The 21,566-nt window shown below is 40.8% G+C and overlaps 1 protein-coding gene across 1 annotated transcript in view; it reads left to right on the forward strand.

Moving 5' to 3' along the window:
- The first annotated feature begins 1,455 nt into the window (after positions 1-1,455).
- HAS2 (hyaluronan synthase 2) overlaps positions 1,456-21,566 on the forward strand; it is a 32,116-nt gene continuing 12,005 nt past the window's right edge. The window contains exons 1-2 of the mRNA NM_174079.3: positions 1,456-1,998; positions 15,369-15,995. Of these exons, the coding sequence (NP_776504.2) occupies positions 15,369-15,995 (627 nt within the window). The 5' untranslated portion in view covers positions 1,456-1,998. The remainder of the gene's footprint in view (positions 1,999-15,368; positions 15,996-21,566) is intronic.

The following is a 21,566-nucleotide window of genomic DNA, read 5'->3' on the forward strand; positions in this document are numbered from 1 at the left end:
CAGCTTTCTGCCCCACCACCACATCCTGCGGCACGTGTTGAAAAAGCATTGCTCCCAGGTTACTGACTTTTCTGATTTGACTTGTTCATTATTGTACAAAATACGTGATAAGGAGCAAGAACCTAGTTTTCAAGGCCTAGTCGAGTTCGAAGCAAGTCAACACCTCAGAAGAACATTGGAAGAAAAAAGAAATCTCTTTTATCCTATAATAACTTCCGCGAAATCTCCCCAAACCGAAATAGTTAAATTGTAAGCTCACTTTCATTTTTTCCTAAACAGTGCCACCTACTGTCCATTTGAAGTCAACAGGAGGCGTTTGACGATGACCAAAGCGAAATAAAGAAAGGGGGAAAAGGAAAGGAGAAAATTAACCCCCAGCCTTGGGTCCTTGGAAGAAAGATGCAAATAGGCCATCACGAAGCAAAAATAAGTATTTTGACTTGTTATCTTCTTAAAAGTCTCTCAAGAAGCAAAAGCCATTTACGCAGCTTCCTTAGACACGGCGTGGTTTTTTTTTTTTTTTTTAGCGCGCTATTCTGGAGTTCTCTAGAGGACGATTTTTATTTTGTTATATTTTACTTATAATGCTCGCTGCTGGCGGATTTTAATGTTAGGGGATCAGGTTAAGGAAAAAACACAATTATTTTTCTACTTTTTCGCCTACCCAAGGCGAAACTTCTATGTAAAGGAGTTTTGACACTTGACATCAGCTCAGAAACTTTTGAGTTGGAGAGAAGAAAGGGTTAACCAGTGGGGGACCAGTCACTGATTTTTTAAAGAGTTTCAGCCGGCTTTCGGAGGCTCCAGGTGTACACACACACACACACACACACACACACACACAACACACACACACACACACACACACACACACACACACACACACACACACACACACACACACACACACACACACACACACACACACACACACACACACACACACACACACACACACACACACACACCCCCCCCCCCCCCCCCCCCAGCTCTCCCTTCCCAGGGCCGTTACTTAGCCTAAGGGCACCATTTGGTCTTAAAGCAAATTACTTAAACAGAACTGCCAGTGCATCACGAAGTGGGAATCCCTGTAAGTCAGAAGAGTCAGAGATGTCTACGCAGCCTGGCCTCCCTGCTCCTCCGCTGGAGGAAAGGAGGGACTCAGGTGGTGGGCCGCCTGTGTGCACAGCATTGCTCTGCACACGTTTGCAATCAAGTTAATTGAATTCATTGGCGTTTAGAACCGGCCTCTAGCTCAGAGAGAGCTTTGAATGGCCAATTTCTCTCGCCCTCTCCCCCTCCCCGCCTCCCGCCTGCCCGCCCGCGCTCCCAGTTCCCTCCCCTCCGGTTTCCCAGTCCGCACCTCCCTTCTCCACTCCCCTCACCCCTATTCCCTCCTCCGCCCTATTAAAACACCCACCAGCTCACTTGTTAAGACCCCCTTAAGTTGGAGGAGGCAGAAAGGCAACAACCGCGAGGAAGGAGAAGTCAAGACGTCTGGAAAGAATTACCCAGTCCTGGCTTCCAGCAGCCCATTGAACCAGGGACTTGAACCAGCCCCAGCCAAAGACATTCTCCTGATTCTACGCTTCCTGGGTTCTGCTGAGTTTTCACCAGGCTTTTTTTTTTTTTTTCTCTTTAATACAAAAAGAGAGCAGAGACTTTCCGATATTAGGGGAAAGGAACTAGAGCATAAAATAAAATAAAGTTAATTTATTTTCAAAGCACAGATAACATTTTCTTTTAAGAGTTAGAAGATTGAAGTGCAACGGAAATATTAAAAAATACTAGTGATTTTATTTTAAGTGGGGGAGACCTAAACATTTGAGACTCCCCCATCCTTTTTAAATGTTGTTTTTAAATTTTTTATTTTTCTTGGCCGGTCGTCTCAAATTCATCTGATCTCCTATTACCTCAATTTTGGAAACTGCCCGCCACCGACCCTTCAGGACCACACAGACAGGCTGAGGACAACTTTATGACCAAGAGCTGAACAAGGTACGTTACACTGGCGCGATTCGGTGAACAGTGAGGGTCCTCGAATAGGCCAGGGAGGGGGAAGTCATTACCCCACGTTAAGAATTAAACCCAATTTTAAGTCCGTGTTCGACAGAAAAGTTTGAGGTCTGAACATTTCCAGCAGGCTGCAAATCAGGGGATATTTCAGATCCCTGGCAAGCTTAGTAACCTATCCTGGGGCTTGTCCCATTTCTGCGGCGCTCGCCAGAAATCTGCTGCCTTTATGGGAACACAGGTAACCTCTTTGCCTGGGAAAGGCTGCACTTCCCGGGATGTACTTTTCCATTCCACATCTTCCGGAGCTGCCGAGGGGCTCCCGAGCTAGGAAACAAGCATCTCCACTGTGTAAGGAAAATGCATTCCCCACTGCCGCCCCCTTCCCCCTTCCATTCTCATCACCTCTCCCTTTTTTCCCACACTCTGTGTGGGGAGAAAAGCCGTGAACAGCCTAGCGCGTTTTCCTTCTAAGTGGGACGGAAGCCTGTTTCTTGGAATGCAAAGGGTTAAAGCGATCGCGGGTCCCAGTTCTGGCCCCAGGGAGGGAGGGTCCTTCGTCACCTCCGCGCGGCTACCGGCCTCGCTCGGCCACTCCCCTTTTTTCCCCTGCCCCCCCCCCCTTCTTTGCACTCTCTGCACCCCCATTTAAGTGTCAGAGTGGGTCTCTCTGGGCTCAGCCCGGCTCCGGAAGCCTCACTACGGCCAGGGGTCCCCGACCCAGGCAGTGGCACTGGGAGACCCGAGCGGGAGGAGAGCGCGCATCCCTTCAGTCGGCCGCCGAGCCCCCGGGGGCAGGGCGTGCATGGGGACCTTGTGTGGCGCGCAGGCAGCTGCGTCGTCCCGAGAGCCAATTCCGACGTGGCATCGGGCACGCTGGCGCCTCTTTCCGCAGCTGCAGCGGGGGGCACGGTCGGGTGGGGTCTTTGGGGGTGCCGTCCCCAGTGCCCAGCCTCGGGTTGGGGCATGGGGGTCCACTGGGAGCCGGGGGTAAAGATGGGAGGCGAGCCAGAGGCTAGGTTGGGATGGATAATCAAACCTTGGGCGGAATTCGTCAAGCTGGTTCCCGCCCAGCGTGAGCGAGGGCTACAAAATGGGTCCCTGTGAACAGGAGGGCGGATCTGAAAGGAGGGTCTGTGTGAGGGCGAGGACTGGGAGGCGAGAGGCTGTTCCTCTGGCCCAGGATACGCAGCCGAGGGGAAATGGCTCTGAAGGGATAATTAAGTCTGGAAAGAGGGGCTGGGAGCTGAGAGGCGGTGCCTGGAGAGGAGGGTTTACAAGACCCGGGTCCTATTACACAGGCTTAGGTGCCAGCTTCCCGCGGCCACTCCCTCCATCCCCCAAACGGGCCGCGCGAAGTACTTGGGAGTCTCCCAACCCCACGCGCCTCCGGCCCCAGCGAGCTGTTGCAGCCCTGCTCCCAGGAGGTGGGTGTAGGAGCTCTGCCGGCTCCTCCCAGCCGGGTTCCTCACCCTTGGGGATCACTGCTGCCTGGTGTCTCCCGAACAGCTGCCCAGAAAGGCTACACTTCTCCAACCCACGTGGCTGGCCTGGGATTGCCTTTGACGTCACACCCAGGGGGGAGGTGTGACGCAATAGAGCGGGAAGCTCTGATTGGCTACCAAGGGCTTTCCCAACTGGAGGACTGAGTATATATAGACTTTCAACTCGGCCTGAGAGCAAAGCCAAGGAGGTTGGTTGTTGAGCTTTGCTGGGAAAGGGAGGCGACAGATAAGAACAACTTCAATGTCCATTGTAGATTTCAAGGTTCTTTCCGGCAGATTTCTCTTTTCAGTGAAGAAATGATAATATACCTTTGAAAGTTTAAGGATTATGATTTTTTTTAAAGATCATTTTAACAAAATATTTTGAGGGTCAGCACACATTCAAACATGCCAATGATGAAAGGCTAAAAGTTAAAATGTATATTTGTGTAGAATTGGGTAGAATAAATAGTTATGCCCATCAAACTATTTGTAGATAACAATTGAAAATGTTATAGAATAGGTTTGAAAAGAACTCCTAAATTCTAAACTTTTTCCTTTCATTCCAATATGCACAGGTTGAATCATTCATTAAACTGCTTTTCACTGCATTTTTCCAAAGGCTGAATTAAATAAGATTATTCTGACAACTGAAAAACTGTTTTTAAAATGCCTACTATATTCCAGCGGAGGTTTTCCAAATACTTTGGCTATTCTTTTAAATTTTCAATAGTTTGACTCTCTACAAATTTTAGTATATATATTATGTTGTGAATGAATTAAGCAATATTGGGACTAATGATTCAAAATTCTAAGACATTTATGGATTATAGCATTATAATGAAGATATAATTTCTCCTCTTTTCTTTTTATCTATATAAAACATGAGCTGGGTGAACAGAAAAACTTCTTGTAGAAGTGTGACAAATGTACATTACCGGAGTTACTTGTACACTGTGCCTAGAACTGGATCCTTTGTTTTCAGAGAAAGCTATGGCAACTATAAGAAGAATTCAAGGTCTTAAATCAATGACTAGTACCAAATCTGAATGCCACTCTCCTCCAAACAAAGATGGTGTTTAGTCACCTACTTTCTTGGAAAACAAGAATTGTGCAACAAATGGGTAACAGACTTACTAGAAAGTAAGTCATATTAAAACTAATCATTATTGTAAAGTCTGTAGAATAGTCCCACAATATTGAATTTCAAAATTTTTTTTCATACATGGATTCCTTACCAACTGAGATTGTTTTAAGAAATATTTCCTGAATTGTTAAATTCATACCTTCCACTGATGCATTTATTTTCTATGAGGAAAGGCCTTATTTATGGATCACTGGGAGAGACCGTTTAGCAAAGTTTTATTACACAGTTGTATTTTTAATCTAAGAACAAGTAGCGTATTATTAACTTCTTGGCTTTTATATAATGTGGGAGCTATAAGTTAATGTAATTGGAGAATAGAGCATAAGCCCCACAGTTCTTTTACAGGTTCTGTTTTTACCCATGCTCATCCAGGCTGTGTTCCACTAACAGGCTGTAAGGACAGAACCTGTGGCAGCTTGTATAACACTGAATGGGGAGGACAGGTCCCTGCAGAAAAATCAGTTTCATCACCCCAACTTGGTTTTAATCCTTTCCTCTGCATAGACTATTATCCCACTGCATATATCTTAAATTCAGCAATATTTTGAATGTTATCTATGTGGAGTTCATAATATACTGCTGTGTTCACAACCTAGACAAATGTCATTGAGTCAAAGTAAATATAACTTCACACTCTTAAATTTTTCTTCAATTTAAACGTAAAATATTTAAATATGAATGTCTCTTAAAAGCATACAACTGTACTGCAATTTATTTTAAAAATGAACAAGATGTAGTACACATCTAAATGGAATGCATCATAGGAAAAGCATAGTCAAAGAAGTGTTTAAATAACCATAGTGTAAGGTAGAATGCAGTCTGGCCCATAAAGAAGTAAAATAATAGCTAGTATTTATCACCTGTTTAATACATATCAGGCATCGAGCTAGATACTTGATATGAGTTGTATCTAGTGCCCTGCCATGCCTCCCAACAAGAAAACTCTATGGGAAAAAAACTTTGCCTCAGAAAAGTAAAGCAACCCACTCAAAATCACAGGGTTACTAAAGAGAGTGAATGGAATTTAATCCAAGATTTCTTGAATATAACACCCTTGAGCTAGACTATGCTACAGTTGGACTAGTAAAGTTTTATGAGGGTTCAAACTGAGGAGAAATCACATCTGATCGAGAGAGATCAGGAAAGATTTCATGTAAAGATTTGACACTGGTATATATGGCCGCATACGGAGTGAGGATTTCATGCCAGATCTTTCTGTAATTTCCCCCCTTTGCTGCAGTGAACTTTAGGATGAAGCTTAGGATGGTGAAGTTTGGGAACAAATAGACAATTGGGAGAATGGGCATCTTAGGAAGCCATTGATCAACATGGTACAAAAAAAGAGAAATCTGAAATCTAAAGTTCTGGATCCAGAGACATCTCAGATGACAAGGTCTTTGAAAGGTGTTTTGCTAAACCCCTGCAGAATTAGCTCCAGGGTCTCTGCTAGAAGAAGTGCAGTGGTACTGGAAAAGACAAAGGTCAACTTCAAAACCAGAGAGGAAGAGGAGGTCAGAAGGGGAGAAGGAAGGGGTGGGTCATGTGTCTAATGTGAAGACTCCTGGGAGGCGTCATCTGGGTACTTCTCTTAGGATTTCGGGCTGAGGACAGTGGCAGCGGCAATACACCTGAGGGATGTGTATCTGTCCAAATGAGGTACTGAAAGTTTTCTTAGACTTTAACCTAATGATTACCAAACTTTGTTGCAATTAGAGTTACTTAAGGAGATTTAAAAACTCCTGACAGGCTTGTAGCACCCCATGCCAATTCACTCAGAATGTTGCAGGAGCCACACTTCTGTAATTTTTACAGATTCCCTGGGAATTGGATATACATCAATATTTGGGAACCACTGCTTTTTAGCCTTTTGTTGACCATCCTTTCTAATCCACCATTTGCAGTCAAATGGCCAAAAGCAGAATATGTCTTGTTACAGAGAAATATACTTCCAGATGTCTTACTAGTGTCACCTACCTAAGTTAGTATTTCTAACTCTAATCATTCTACATATGACTTGATCTATTTCTTCCTCCTCCCACAGATTAGTTTAAGAGGAAGGAAACCTGTGTTCTAAAATCTTTTCTGCTATTAGATGTGACCTCGAGTCATGCATTCACTAACCATATTAAAAAATATATCTCCTCTTGTCCTTTGTGCTTCTGCGTGTTTAACTATCAGCTATAAGTGAAGGGACATTGACCTGGTCTGTCTGTATTAGATTTTGGACTATAATGATTCATCCTTTGTGTCAGTCCCTGAGGTCAGTCTATTTCCCTCAGTAAAGCTGGTTCTAAATGTGCCATATAATCCTTTGTATTGAGATCCTAAGCAAAACTCAATTCCTTGTAGAAATAGAAAGTGCAAGTCACTTTATAACTTGAGTTATGTTCTTTTATGTTAAGATACTAACACCATTAATATTCCATTGACTCTATAATAAATATACATATTCATTACCAGTAATCCTGCAAAAAGTTGTCATTCCCATTTTGCAGATGAGGAAATGAAGCTCAGAAAGTAGAGACCAAAAGGGATTTACACTTAATAGTCATCCTTGTTCAGGTGACTATGTTGAGACTACCTACAGTGCAACCTATATCCATCCTTCTAGACACTCAGCTGTGGGCAGCTGTGGGTTAAAGTCATTAAAATGAATAAAGTTATCTATACCACTAAACATTTTTAAGTTCCGAGGTATCAGTTGTCCAAGGACACATGGCTCATTCATAGAACCCTCAAGTGGGTTGTTGAAAAGCTAATATGAGGCAGAGGGAGCTGGGACTTGAATCCATTTCTTCCCTGTCCTGCTATCCTTTCCACTATGTCAAAATTATCCCTGTTAACTAACAAACAACAACTTAAAGGGACAGAGAGTCAGGCTGAGTAGGTAATTACTAGTAGGGTAGTAACCCACAGAGAGCTAACAGCACTGAGCTCTAACTTGATAGTTTCCTTTCAGGTATTGAAATGAGATCCATCTTTTAATCTCATTATTAGGTGAAGTCACTATGATTAGCTCCATTTTAAAGATGAAGAAGTGATTCCCAGCTGGCGCTGGTGGTAAAGAACTCACCTGCCAATGCAGGAGATGTAAGATGTGGATTCCATCCCTGTGTTGGGAAGATGCCCTGGACAAGCAGATGGCAACCCACTCCAGTATTCTTACCTGGAAATTCCTATGCACAGAGGAACCTGACAGGCTATAGTCCATAGGCTGCAAAGAGTGAGACACAACTGAAGCGACTTAGTATAGATGAAGACAGTGAAGATAAGTATTATGTAACTTGTTCAAGGCTACCCAACCTTTAAAAGAAACCACTGAAAGATAGTTGGGAGTCTATTCCAACTCAGTGTGGTTCCAGAGGCCAATATATATGGGTGTGCACATATACTCATTCACAATCATTAGCATCAAGACACAAAGCAATGTGTAGGTTAATGGACAGTAAATATTGTAAGACTACTTACAAGAGAGGTTAAGTGGAAAACTACTTAGAGTTCAAATGGAAAAAAGATGACCTCATTATCCCTTATACCTCAAACTTGACCCCCGAATTCATCAGCTTGCTCAGACTGCAATTTACAACTTCAGGATCATTTGCCTTTTCTAACTTTTTTATCCAAAGGTCTTCTAGAGCTGGTTGGATACTTCTCCCCCGCAACTCCATCCACTACCTTTAAATTGCCGGGCAAGAAATTACAGAACTGGTTTTAAAAGAGTGAAAAATCTGCTGGATGAAGGATACCCTTGAGGGCTCAGCACATTCACTGCCTCTGCAGCAAAGACAGAGTAAGGCCCTGTGCTCTGTCAGGCTACACTGACTACTTGAGTCTAAATGAATATTCACTTATTTAAAATGTATTTATTGAGTGCATACCCTGTTTTATGGGCTTCTAAGAGCTTTCCTGGTAGTTCAGACAGTAAAGAATCAGCCTGTAATTCAGGAGACTTGAATGGGTTGGAAAGATCCCTTGGTGAAGGGAATGGCAACCCACTCCAGTATTCTTGCCTGGAGCATTCTATGGACAGAGGAATCTGGCAGACTACAGTTCATGGGGTCACAAGGAGTCAGACACGACTGAGCAACTAACACACTCGACACAGGTGCTACAGTGGTTAAAGACTCTGCTTATCAATGCAGGAGCCCCGAGACTTGGGTTCCATCCCTGGGTCAGGAAGATCCCCTGGAGAAGGAAATGGCATCCCGCTGCAGTATTCTTGCCTGGGAAATCCCATGGACGGGGGAGCTTGGTAGGCTACAGCCCATGGGATTTCAGAGTCAGCCACGAGTTAGCAACTAAATCACAACCACCCTGTTGTATAGCACAGGCATATACAGTTGATTGAGATACACAAGTCCCTATAGTCAGGAGTGTTCTTAGTGTAGCATAGAAAATTAGGCAGAGTTGGGAGCAGGGGTTAGGTGAGATGAATTGGGAGATTGAGATTGACATGTGCACTATTGATACTATATATAAAATAGATAACTAACAAGAGCCTACAGTATAGCACAGCGAATTTCACCCAGTGCTCTGTGGTGACGTAAATGGGAAGGAAATCCCCCAGAGACGGGATATACAGATATGTGTATCTGACTCACTTTGCTGTACAGTAGAAGCCAATAATACAGCATTGTAAAACAACAATACTCCAATAATCATTAATTAAAAAAATAGAAAATCATGCAGGGTCAAAGGAGATAGTGACAGGCAGTGAAGAGATGTCAGGGAGGAGGAGTTACTTTATCTTCATTTATTTTTAATATTTCCTTTTATTTTTTCCTTTTTATTTGTTGGAGTAGAGTTGATTTACTGGGGAAGTTACTTTAGAAGGAGCGGTAAGCTAGGACCTCTCAGAAGAGGTGTCACTTGGCCTAATGTCCACAGCCTTTCCCAAATGCTGACTCGACCCATTAAGAGTTCACTTTAGCTTCTCCCTGATCCAAAATGGAAGCCCCCATAATGAAAGCTGTGGGAACTTAGTTCTCACCACTGCACTAGGGCAATGAGAGCAGCTGTTATTCTCTCTCATCCACTGTTTGCTCTCTGGTTAATAGAGGAAAGTCAGAGGGAAGGAATGGTACCCAGTGCAGCCCAGCGACCTACAGAGTCCCACTTGGGGTCTATGAGCAAACAGCAAGGCTTATATCTGCTCTACGATGGGACCTATGGCACTGTCTTCCCTTGAGTTTCTAAGTAGCACTAAGTACACACTGTGGCTATAGATGGACTTTCCTGGGGGCTCAGTGGTAAAGAATCTGCCTGCAATGCAGGAGCCGCAGGAGACTCAGATTTTATCCCTGGATGGGAAGATCCCTTAGAGGAGGAAATGGCAATCTATCCCAGTATTCTTGCCTGGAGATTCCCATAGACAGAGGAGTCTGGTGGGCTACAGTCCATGAGGTCGCAAATAGTCAGATATGACTAAAGTGACTTAGCACGCACCCATAGCTGTATATACTTGTGTGTCGCAATCAACTGTGTATTCCTGTATCCAAAAAACAGGTTTAGCACGAAGTAGGTATTCAATAAATACATTTTAAACAAGTGAAAAATCCGTTTAGACTCAAGTAATCAGTGCAGACTGGCAGAGCCTAGGGCCTTCTTCTGTCTTTGCCTTTGTTAGAGTAAAACAGGATTTTGACTGTTAGCATTAAGAACAGCACTGCTGTTGCCTAAATGGAACCACCAGCCAATTCCCTTTGGCACCACATCTTTCCAGGTTCCTTTGGTTGTAGCCATGTAGGAAAACACATGAGCCTAGAAATCGCTGGGAATTGGCTGTTGTTTCTGTTCCTGAGTGCATATCAATACTCATTTTTCTATTACAGCTGGAAAACAGTTTTCAAGTTCTTTTTTAATCTTTCCTTACACAACACGCATATTAACCAGAAACAAAAGAACACCACCTAATTTTTCATGAAAGTTCAAATCTATTCAGCCAATATTCACTGAAATTAGTCTAATCACCTGGCATTTATGCCACCATGTGAATTGGGCAAGTTTTGTGATTTGGGGCAAGTTACTTAAATATTCAGTCTTGGCTGCCTCATCATATGTATGTGTGATTTGTAACATGAGATTAACAGAATTTTATATTTACTCTTAAAATTAAGTAGAATTGTTCCCTATTCAAGAAAACAAAACTTGACTCTATGCCTGGAGCTTAGAAATGATGAATTAAAAATCATTGACATTATAATGATGCTAATGATATTTATGAATAAAGTTATATCTATCATTCAAATATTTTCTGAATACCAACTGTAAGTCCAACAATATTTTATGTCCTTGGGGGACATTAGTGAAGATAATTTTATATATATATATATATATATATATATATATATATATATGTATGGCTCAGATGGTAAAGAATCCATCTGCAATGCAGGAGACCTGGGTTTGATCCTTGGGTCAGGAAGATCACTTGGAGATAGAAATGCAACCCACTGCAGTATTCTTGTCTGGAGAATGCTATGGATAGAGAAACCTGGTGGGCTGCAGTCCATGGGGTCACAAAAGAGTCAGACACGACTGAGTGACAGATAACTAACACATACAGATACACATTATATATATATATGCGCACATATAATCTGTTGACTTGGAGTGTACGTTATGGTGCACCAAACTGTTTTTTAACATTTGGTTTGGCCTAGAATTCTGTGCAGCAACTTAAAAATCAATAAAGTCTAATAATGGGCAAAACCAAGTTTTATATTTTCAATATCTTGGGGAGGGAGATTTCTAAGTCTTTGTATCCGCAAATGATCTAGGATGAAACTAACCATATTTTCCAATTTAGCAATAAACTATGTGTCTGACAAGGAGGGTTTGCTTATGAAACAGAGTGTTTGAATTGGAGATTGTCTCAGAAAGTCTCACACATATGGTGCCCATATCTCTGAAATTATAAAGAAACACATCCTGTGTGTCAGTTCCTGAGATCAACCTATTCCCTCAGTGCAGCTGGCTCTAAGTATGCCTTTTAACCCTTTGGGCTGCGCTGAGATGCTGCTTATGTCACACTAGGCAGCAACCCAGACTTCCCAGAAATAGATTCTACTGCTGCAGTTTACTAGCAGCTTTTCCCAGGCTGCAGAAGGACATTCTGTGGACTCCTATGATGTAAGAGGGTGTTCCCACTTCAGCAGCGGCCAGCAGATGCTATGTGAACACGCTCTGTGTCTACATGTGCTGATAAAAGCAAGGAAAATGTGAATAATGGAAAAGGATGGCAGGCAGTTCTTTTGCTGGCTGTGGTGATTTGAAACACAAGCAGAACACACTTCTGAGCTTCTCCCAGGCAGAGTGTTTTAGTCCCCTTGAAATTTTTCACTCTTGTGAGAATGACTCATGTCTTGGAAAAGACAAATTCCTAGTCTGGTGCTCCAGCACCTTCGGCATTGGTTAATGTACACTTTGGGAGTTTTCAGCATCTGGCCAGTGGTTTCAATTAACAGGGGATGCTGTGCTCTGAAAACTCAGCATTTCCCCATTGCCCAGCAGCTTGCACCTTCCATCTGTGTCGTGATTACCTTTATCAGGCTCACATGTTACATATTATGGTGTCCTATATAAGTGCTAAAAGTGGAATGCACATTTGGTTTTTTGTTTTATTTCTAGCTTCCATGTTAGCTGATATTTTAAATTGTAACACTTTGATTTTGTTCCTGATTGTTGTCCTGTGAAGGGTCCTTGACAAGTTTCATCTCCAGTTTAGCAAAGGAAAATAATGTCTGCAAGCTCAAACCCTGGTCTCCAGCCTGCTTTGCATTGCTTGAATTGTAATGAGATAGAGACACTAAAACCAATATTTGTAACAGGCACACAAACACAAACTCAGAAATTATTTCTTGTTAATGTGAGTCCAAGGCAGTTATTCCTGATTGATGGTATTAGTGACTGATTTCCTTCCATGTGGCAGTTCAAGGACCAAGCTCCTTCTATCCTTGGGCTTTGCATTCTCCAAGGACCTGTTAATATGTACATCAAGATTGTGGAGGGAAAAAGAGATATTACAGCATGCCCCCTCTATCCCTTAAAAGCCCTACTGGAAATGGCACATTTCAGAATTCCAGAGACTGGAATGCCATGGCCACATCAAGCAGTCTGCTCAGGAGTGGAAATACAGTTGGTGAGCAGTCACAGTAAGTTACCCTAAAGCATAATGCACTCAGGACCACCTCAGTGATGACCACAAGGCCTAGAATGTAAATGGTGTCACTTAGAGTTGAGTGATGTGATGGCCACACAACTAGTAACAACCAAGATGTTAACAGATTTTATGTCAACACTCAATTTTAAGTCTTAATGTGGAATAGGAAAATATAAATAATATATCCAGGAAGAGATTTTGCAGAGATAATTACTTAACCCAAGGTACTTTTGAAATAAATTTACTTAACTTTTCAAAAACTAGCTGAACTAAAGGGAAAGGTTAAATATTAATTATATGCAAATATGACAAAACCCCTGAAGTTGGTGTAAATGATTGAAGGTCATACAAATTATGTCCCTCGTTAGAGTTCATTATTGGAAGGGGAGGAATAAAGAAAGACTTCAGGGGGAAACCTATGATATTGTGATTAATTCTAATAAATATAGACTTGGTCTTTGGCATGAGGCTCGTAAGATGCTTAGCATTTCCTACAGATTTAGAGATGTCTTTTGTTAGGTTCATGAGGTGACTTTTGGAATAACTTCCATTTTCTTGCCCAGATAAGTGGGGAGGGGAGACACGCTAGAGATGGAGTTTAATTGCCAGTGGTCAATGGTAATAATTAATCATTCTATGTAATGAATTCTCCATAAAAACCAGAAAGAAGAGGGTTCAGCAAGCTAATGGATTAACAGACATGTGGCAATTTGGGGAGAGTGATGCATGGAACTTGCCGCATACCTTGCCCTGTGCATCTCTTCCATCTGCCCATTCCTAAATTACATCTTTTTTATATTAAACCAGTAATCTGATGTGTAAACAGGTTTCCTGATTCTGTGAGTCCTTCTAGCAAATTAATTGAACTCAGGAGGGGAGCTTATGATCCTATGAATTTTAACCAGTTTATCATAATTGCAGGTAACAACTTGGGCTTGCAACTGACATCTGAGTGTTGGTCTGTGAGGGGCCAGTCTCGTAGGATGGAACCTGTGGAATCTGATACTGCAGGCATATGATGGCAACATTGATTTAATTGTTGGACACCCAGCAGGTGTCCAGAGAATTGTTTGTGGCATGTATAGGAATAGGATCCAGGAAATAAGACCAAGCACCTCGTCTGTGGTCATAATTGGAGATGCTTTGAGGAATACAATATATATGATCCTCTTGTACTCACATTCAAAATATTTCAGGAGATTCATAAACTGGGGAGGAGTACAAAACTGGATATTATTAATAACTGAAATGTGTTTTTAAAGTCTAAGTTGTTAAAGTTCTTCAGACAACAGAAAATGTACCTGTTGAATTAAGCATGATGCTATTCTTTAATTATATAATTTATTTCTGCAAACATTTATTGTGTCCTTGCTGTGTTTCAGTAAAGTTCCTGATTACCAGGTTCTAACTGGCTGGTGTGGATGATGGATGAAGGAGACAATCATATAAACGAAGGACTATAATTTGGAATTTCAGGAGCTTTGATAAATGTCTGTGTAGGATATCCATGCATAAGGAAGTTTTAATGGCAACAGAGACTTGGGAAATAATCCAGTCTAACTGCCTATATTTTACAGATTTAAATTTTTTAAAATCTTATTCTTTATATTTATTTATTTGGCTATGCTGGGTCTTAGTTGTGGAGTGTGGGATCTTTGATCTTAGTTGCAGCATTTAGTACCCCCACCAGGGATCAAACCCTGCCCCGTTGCATTGGGAGTGCAGAGTCTCAGCCAATGGACCAGCAGGGAAATCCCTAACAGATTTTTCAAGACTGAAGCCCAGAGGGGAAAAATGACTGGCTCAAAGTCACGCAAATTGATGGAAGAGCTAGAATGGTAGAATCCATGTATTTTTATGTTCAACCTCAGCTAGCTGCATGGGAAAGATGTGAGTTGAGGGATTTGCATCAGAGCTGAGATAAAATGATACATAAGAAGTTGAGCAAGGCCTATGAATTTTGAACTTTCACTGGTCAGTATTATGAGTGAAGGAATATGATGGTGCAAGAGTGCCTTGCTCACTAAAAAAAATTAGGTGTTATGCTTAGCTATGACCACACACACAGAGTACATCCTTAGGTAAATGATCTAATGTACTAAAAATGATGCATCTATATATTTGTTTCATACATTATAGTTTTCAATGGTACAATGCACTACCATCTCATGATGTTTGAAAGAATTCTCTGAGGTGTGCCAAAAGGACATTCTTTTTTTTTTTTTCTTAAACACTTATTTTTCCAGATCATTTATTTGGCTGTATTGAGTTTTAGTCGTGGTATGTGGGATCAATTCCCCGACCAGGGATCGAACCTGGGTGCCTTGCATTGGGAGTGCAGAGCCTTAGCCACTGGACCACGAGGGAAGTCCCCAAAAGGACATTCTTATCTCTCTTTTGCCAATGAGATGCCAAACTGAGATGCAGAAAGTCACTGAACTAGTTAAGTGAGAAACTCAGGGTTAGAACACTTGGAACCAGTGTGCTCCCTGTGGTACTCTGTATATAAAGAAGTGTGGGACAAGAGTGGTTAACCAAGTGTATCGTGTGGTTATTTTTACAGATGCATTGTGAGAGATTTCTATGTATCCTGAGAATAATTGGAACCACACTTTTTGGAGTCTCTCTCCTCCTTGGAATCACAGCTGCTTATATTGTTGGCTATCAATTTATCCAAACAGATAATTACTATTTCTCTTTTGGACTGTATGGTGCCTTTTTAGCATCACACCTCATCATCCAAAGCCTGTTTGCCTTTTTGGAGCACCGGAAAATGAAAAAATCTCTAGAAACCCCCATTAAGTTGAACAAAACTGTTGCTCTTTGCATTGCTGCATATCAAGAAGATCCAGACTATTTGCGGAAATGTTTGCAATCTGTGAAAAGGCTAACCTACCCCGGAATTAAAGTTGTCATGGTCATAGATGGAAACTCGGAAGATGACCTTTACATGATGGACATCTTCAGTGAAGTCATGGGCAGGGACAAGTCAGCCACTTATATCTGGAAGAACAACTACCATGTGAAGGGTCCTGGAGAGACGGATGAGTCGCACAAAGAAAGCTCACAGCATGTCACCCAGTTGGTCTTGTCCAACAAGAGTATTTGCATCATGCAAAAATGGGGTGGAAAAAGAGAAGTCATGTACACAGCCTTCAGAGCACTGGGGCGAAGTGTGGATTATGTACAGGTAGGTCTCCACATCTGCCAGGACAAACATACATTTAAATAAAGCATCTTTTGTATCTCTCCAGTCATATGCTATAGCCCATGCTTGTCCCTTCTGGACAAGTACTTCTTTCAGTTCATCTGAAAACAGCATGACTGTTGAAAGCACATTCTGAAAGAGAGAAAAAAAAATTCTTGTGAAACGGTTAAAACTATCTATGAAAATGCTTACTTCATGCAATGTGATTGGTTGGAAGTGAAGATTATTTTGAACAGGAGACCCTTCCTTCTCTTCTTCTCCCTTTCCTTCTCTTCCCCCTTGGTTCTGCCAAATCAATTCCAACATCATTTTCCACACTCTTAAACTCTCCAGCGATGTAAGAAAATAGTGTGTGCCCCAGCAGAAGGAGCTGGAGAAAATCTGCAGGACCAAAGGAAGGCTATAAAATATTTTTCACAGAAGCTAGGCAAAATGGGGGCAATGAAAATTTTAATTGGAAAGTATAGAAATTCAAAAGTAAGACACCAAGAAAAAGAAAAGGGGAAAAGGAAAACAAAAACAAGACAAAAAAAAAAAATCCAGTCTTCTCAGAACAAAATCTAAGTCATGTTTATTTCACTCTCCAAACAGCATTACCTCACTCCTTGCAACTTGACCTTTGAAAGCATTTGTGATGGTGTTTGCTTGCATGAAAATTAGACAGGCTCTGTCTCTTCATTAATTTCCTAACTGCTAACTCTAGGGTTTTTTCTCTTCTAGTTCTCACCGAAGCTTGCTTCTTTAGAACATTAGTAGGGCTCCTGTGAGTTTTCTGGTTGTAATTTTCTGCAGATATTTAAGTTAGACTTTGTTCACAATGATACTGAGAAAGGAGAAATTCTCTGACTTCAGATATATATTCGACACTCTTCCTCTTCTCTTAAACATGAAACCCTTGTTTTTGGAAGATCCATCATATATTTTAGGGCAATTTATTAACACAGAGTAATGCCCATTGGGTCTCTGAGTAATGGGTCGGGAATGAGCACTAGACTGAGATTCTAGTCCCAGTTATTAGTAGCTGGTTGACCTTGAGCAGGACCACCTCCCAAATCTTGGTTACCTGGTTAGAAGATACCAATCTCTCAAGGGATTTCAGATAAGTATTTCAAATTATGAATCTAAAGGGGCTTAGCCAAAGTTGGCTGATAATGGCATTGTTCATACTATTAAAGCATTTGCTGTTAATCACATAAGAAATAATACTCTATTAACAGCAAATGCTTTAATAATACTATGGTCATTATGCAAATATAGTAATTTCAATTGCTAATTAACATGTCAGTTGTTAATTTCACTAATAGTTGAATAATTTGAAACATTTCTTCAGTTTATACCATCTGTGTAAATCTCTCTTCTAGGGAGTTGATTTCAACCCCCAAGTGTCTCCTATTTTCTAAAACTTTTGCAAATAAGGCTGATTTAGTTAACTCGAGACATTTTACATACATCACCAGATGAGAGGATAAGATAAAACTTTTATAAAGGATGGCTAGGGACCTTACAGAAGATTTGAAGAATGAAGCTCTGGCCCTAAAATGAGAAAACATCTGTTTTGATGTTTTGCCTTTAATTCTAGTTAAAACAATTTACGTTTGTCCTTTCTAATCAACATGTCATTGTGTAGTTTTTCTTCTTCTTTTTTTAACCTGCTTCTCCCAAAGCCCCTTCTCCCATCATTTTGTTTGGAATTTTGTTTGTATCCTTGGCAACTTGACTTGGGCCTGTCCAGGAAAAAATAATACAAAATTTAAAATGTTAGAATAGACTTTTTGCTGGTGCCCTAATCAGGCTTGAGAACTTTCCTTCCTTCAGCATGATGTGTCCAGATAGACTGACCCTAGCAACAGCTGTTGACTGGACCCTGAATCCTCCTGAGCCTTAGGGTCCATTCAGAGCACTCAAAGGAGGGTAAAAAATCTTTTGGAATTCTGAAACCAGTAAACTCTATCCTGCCATGCTTCCTTCATCAGATCCCTTGCTATTTTAACCATTTGTGCCCTATAAAAACAGAAATTATGTGAAATTCACTCTAATATAGTATTCTCATCCTTTCTTCTGACTGACCCAGGGTCCAAGAATTGCAGAGCAGAAGCCCCAGGAAGACCAAGGGGGAAAGGAGTCGAGGTTTTTGGCTCCTGAGCATTCCAAGTACTTGGATGTGGAGTTCAAGTTGGTTAGGAATGGAAGGAAGCAACGTTCAGGTGCTAATACACAAGAGAGAATGGGGACTAGGGGAAGAAATTGACCATCTGCTCATACTAGCTAACCTGGCTGGAGAACACTGCTTAAGTGTGCAGAGAGATGGCCAAAATGATTGGCTTCCAGTTGCAGCTGGATCCTCAGCACTCATCAGCACTCTTTGCACTTGATCTTGAATAGATGTCTTGCTTATTCCTCTCGTGTCTGTTGTTTCATATCTTTGTCACTCTCCCAGGGCCTTACCCAAACTCCTCCCTGCTTAACTACAAACAGATGATTTTGCCTCCTACAAAAGAGAACAGCAAAAGCATGGGCTCTGAAGGCTGTCAAGACCTGACTGTCTTCTGCTTACAATTTCAAGGGTCCCCAGCCTCACCCCCTATCTCAAGGTTAACCTTTCTACCCATACTTCTGAGCTTTGTGGGTTGGCTCCCTCTTTCAGAACAAGGCTTTATTAGTTATCACCTCTTTATATCTCAAATAATAAGTGCCAACATGGAATTTTTAGGGAAGCTGTAGTCTAAGACAAGCCTAGTGTGGTAGGAGATTCATCTGTGATGCTAGTGGCTGCTTCCAGAGATGAGAAGATAGACAAGCAGCAGAAGAAAAATAACAGAAAATAATGTATAGGGAATGAGAAAAAAGGAGAATAAGGAAGATTTTCTTAATTTTCAATCAATGTATTTTCTGGAAAAACTTTCAAAGATGTAGAAAAGTGCAAAGAGCAAAACTAAAATCATCTCTGCAACAGAGATGGGAGAGAGAAATTAGGAATTTGGGATGAACAGATAACCTACTATATATAAAAGATAATAAAGACTACTGTATAGCATAGGGAACTATATTCAACATGTTATAATAATCTATAATGGAAAAGAATCTGGAAAGAATACATAGGTATATATTTATAACTGAATCACTTTGTGGTACACCTGAAACATTGTAAATAAGTTATATCCGTAAATGATAAAGAAAAATAATCTGAAACAAATATCTGACCCATGTATAGATTAGCAAATTTAATATTTTTCAGCATATACTTTTCTGTTTTTCCTTATTTTAAAAACAATTTTGAGATTATATCACACTTGCCTTTTGTATTTACTGAAAAAATCAGAACACTTGTAAAGTATCTTTTGACATCTAGATTTGATAATCATCTCTCTCTTCACTGAACATGGATATTATCACATAAGTAGCTACCAGTTTATGTGACAAAGGAAAGAAAAAAAAAACAGTATCATCTGATGTCTCTATTAAAAATTTCCCAGGTTAAAAATATACAATAAGTATGAGCATTTTCCCAAAGGGAAGATTATAGGAAGCAATTTTATTATTAATTTAATCTGGCAATACCCTTGCTATCCAACATTCTTTTGTGAAGAATAGGAAGATTAAATCATTCCTGATAGTAGAGTTGACCCTAATTGTTCATGGATTTGGTGTTTGCAAATTAGCCTAATGAATAAAAATGTATTTATTACCCCAAGATCAATAGTTGCAGTGCTTTTGTGATTGTTTACAGACATACTCAAAGGGGCAAAAAAAAACCGAGTCACCTGATGTAAATATTTCCAACTGAGGTCGAACAAGATTATGCTTAGCCTTTTTGTTTCAACTTTTATACTGTAAACAGGCAATGTCTTTAGTCTATTTAATAACATGCTTTTCACATTCTGTGCTTTTTGTTGGTGATGTAGCTATTTCAATGGTCCTGAAGTGAAGTGCCATCTAGTGTTCTGAGCAAAGGCTGTTAACCGGAATGTCCTGGCAGGCCAGTGGTTAGGACTCCTCATTTTCACCACCAAGTTCGCAAGTTCAGTCTCTGGTCAGGAAACTAAGACTGCGAACTGAGTTACAGTGCTGCTGGACATGAGTTCAATGGGAACGAATCAACAATATATATTAAATAAGGTGACCCAAATAAACACAAGTAAAACAAGTTTAGGTATTGATCCCTAGGCAAAACTGTTGTGACCAGAAGCTGTGAGGAACCTAACTCTTCTGTACTTCTGCTGGAAGCAATTTTCTGATGTATGCTAATTCATTGTTCATGGAAACTTTGTAGTGCATAAACTACCATGGATAATGAGAATTGACGGAGTATAACATTTGATTGGTTCCTATTTTCTGAAAATTTCTGTTGGGCCTTGTTGAGAATGTTAATGCGACTTTATGCTCTTCATCTTAGAGGATGAAATTAAGAGCACATTGACATAAGAATGGGAAAATCTGAATTCTTGATTTAACTGATTACTTGCTATGGGCCTCAACTGGTACAACAGATGATTCCTGAAATCACTTCCAGCTCAAGACTCCAGTTAGGGCTGTCTTAATTTCCTAGAAACCTACCTATGCTTTGCAAGAGTATATCATTAGACGTTTCTTTTCATTTTTAATCTACGCTTTTCCCCAAAGTCAGGTTCTTGAAGGTGGACCCTTGTTTAAGGACACCATTATGCAATTTCCTGATTCCCTTCTTTAGAATGGGAATTCCAACCACTTGTAATAAAGGGTGTCTCTTGGCTTAAGTCTTAGAGGCGACAGCATTTGGTTTCTCATTTTCCAGCTAGCTTGTCACCTGTGCTTTTGCACTGTCTGTAACTTCCACTCGTGTATAAACTTTCCTGAAAAAGACAAGAGAATAACCAAAGGACTCCTTTTTCACCTTAAATAAATATTCTAGGGTGCCTGAAGGCAAATATTTTAAAACAGTTTGGGTAACATATTCTACCAAAGAGCAACAAATAACAACCAAATTGTTTAGGTGTCTATGATTTAGAGACTTCCTATTGGCTATATTAAGATCTTTTACTGTAAACCAAATTACCATAAGAAAGAATAATCCTACGCATCCCCAGTCCCTCTCCCAAAAGAAAGTTTATTTTCTGAGGGCATTTATTTTTTCCTAGATTGGTTTCATGGATTAACTTCAAAAGGTCTTTTCAGTCCTAAAATTATTAGATTTTATGATTTTGTTTTTGCCACTCACAGTCTGCCATAAACTGCTCTCTAATCTTTTTCCCTAGCAGACAGCCCAGTCTAAGGACTTTCATGGTGCCTGCTCAATAATCCAACTTGTTTAACTTAAATTTGTTGGATGTTGGATTAAGGATTAGTTTCTGCTCTCTGAGTGAGTTTTAGCTTATTTACAGTAATGATAAGAAGGACTCTTTTCCTTCATTGGACTAGTGTTCTTCCTTTTTGCCTCTGGTTTTGATGTTTTATTTGGCTGCATTAGGTCTTAGCCACAGCATGCAGGATTTTTGTTGGTGGCTCTGGGACCTCAGTTCCCCGACCAGAGATCGAACCTATGTCCCCAGCATTGCAAGGAAGATTCTTAACCACTAG

The sequence above is a fragment of the Bos taurus genome, chromosome 14 (genome assembly GCF_002263795.3).
Source record: "Bos taurus isolate L1 Dominette 01449 registration number 42190680 breed Hereford chromosome 14, ARS-UCD2.0, whole genome shotgun sequence".
Lineage (NCBI taxonomy): Eukaryota > Metazoa > Chordata > Mammalia > Artiodactyla > Bovidae > Bos > Bos taurus.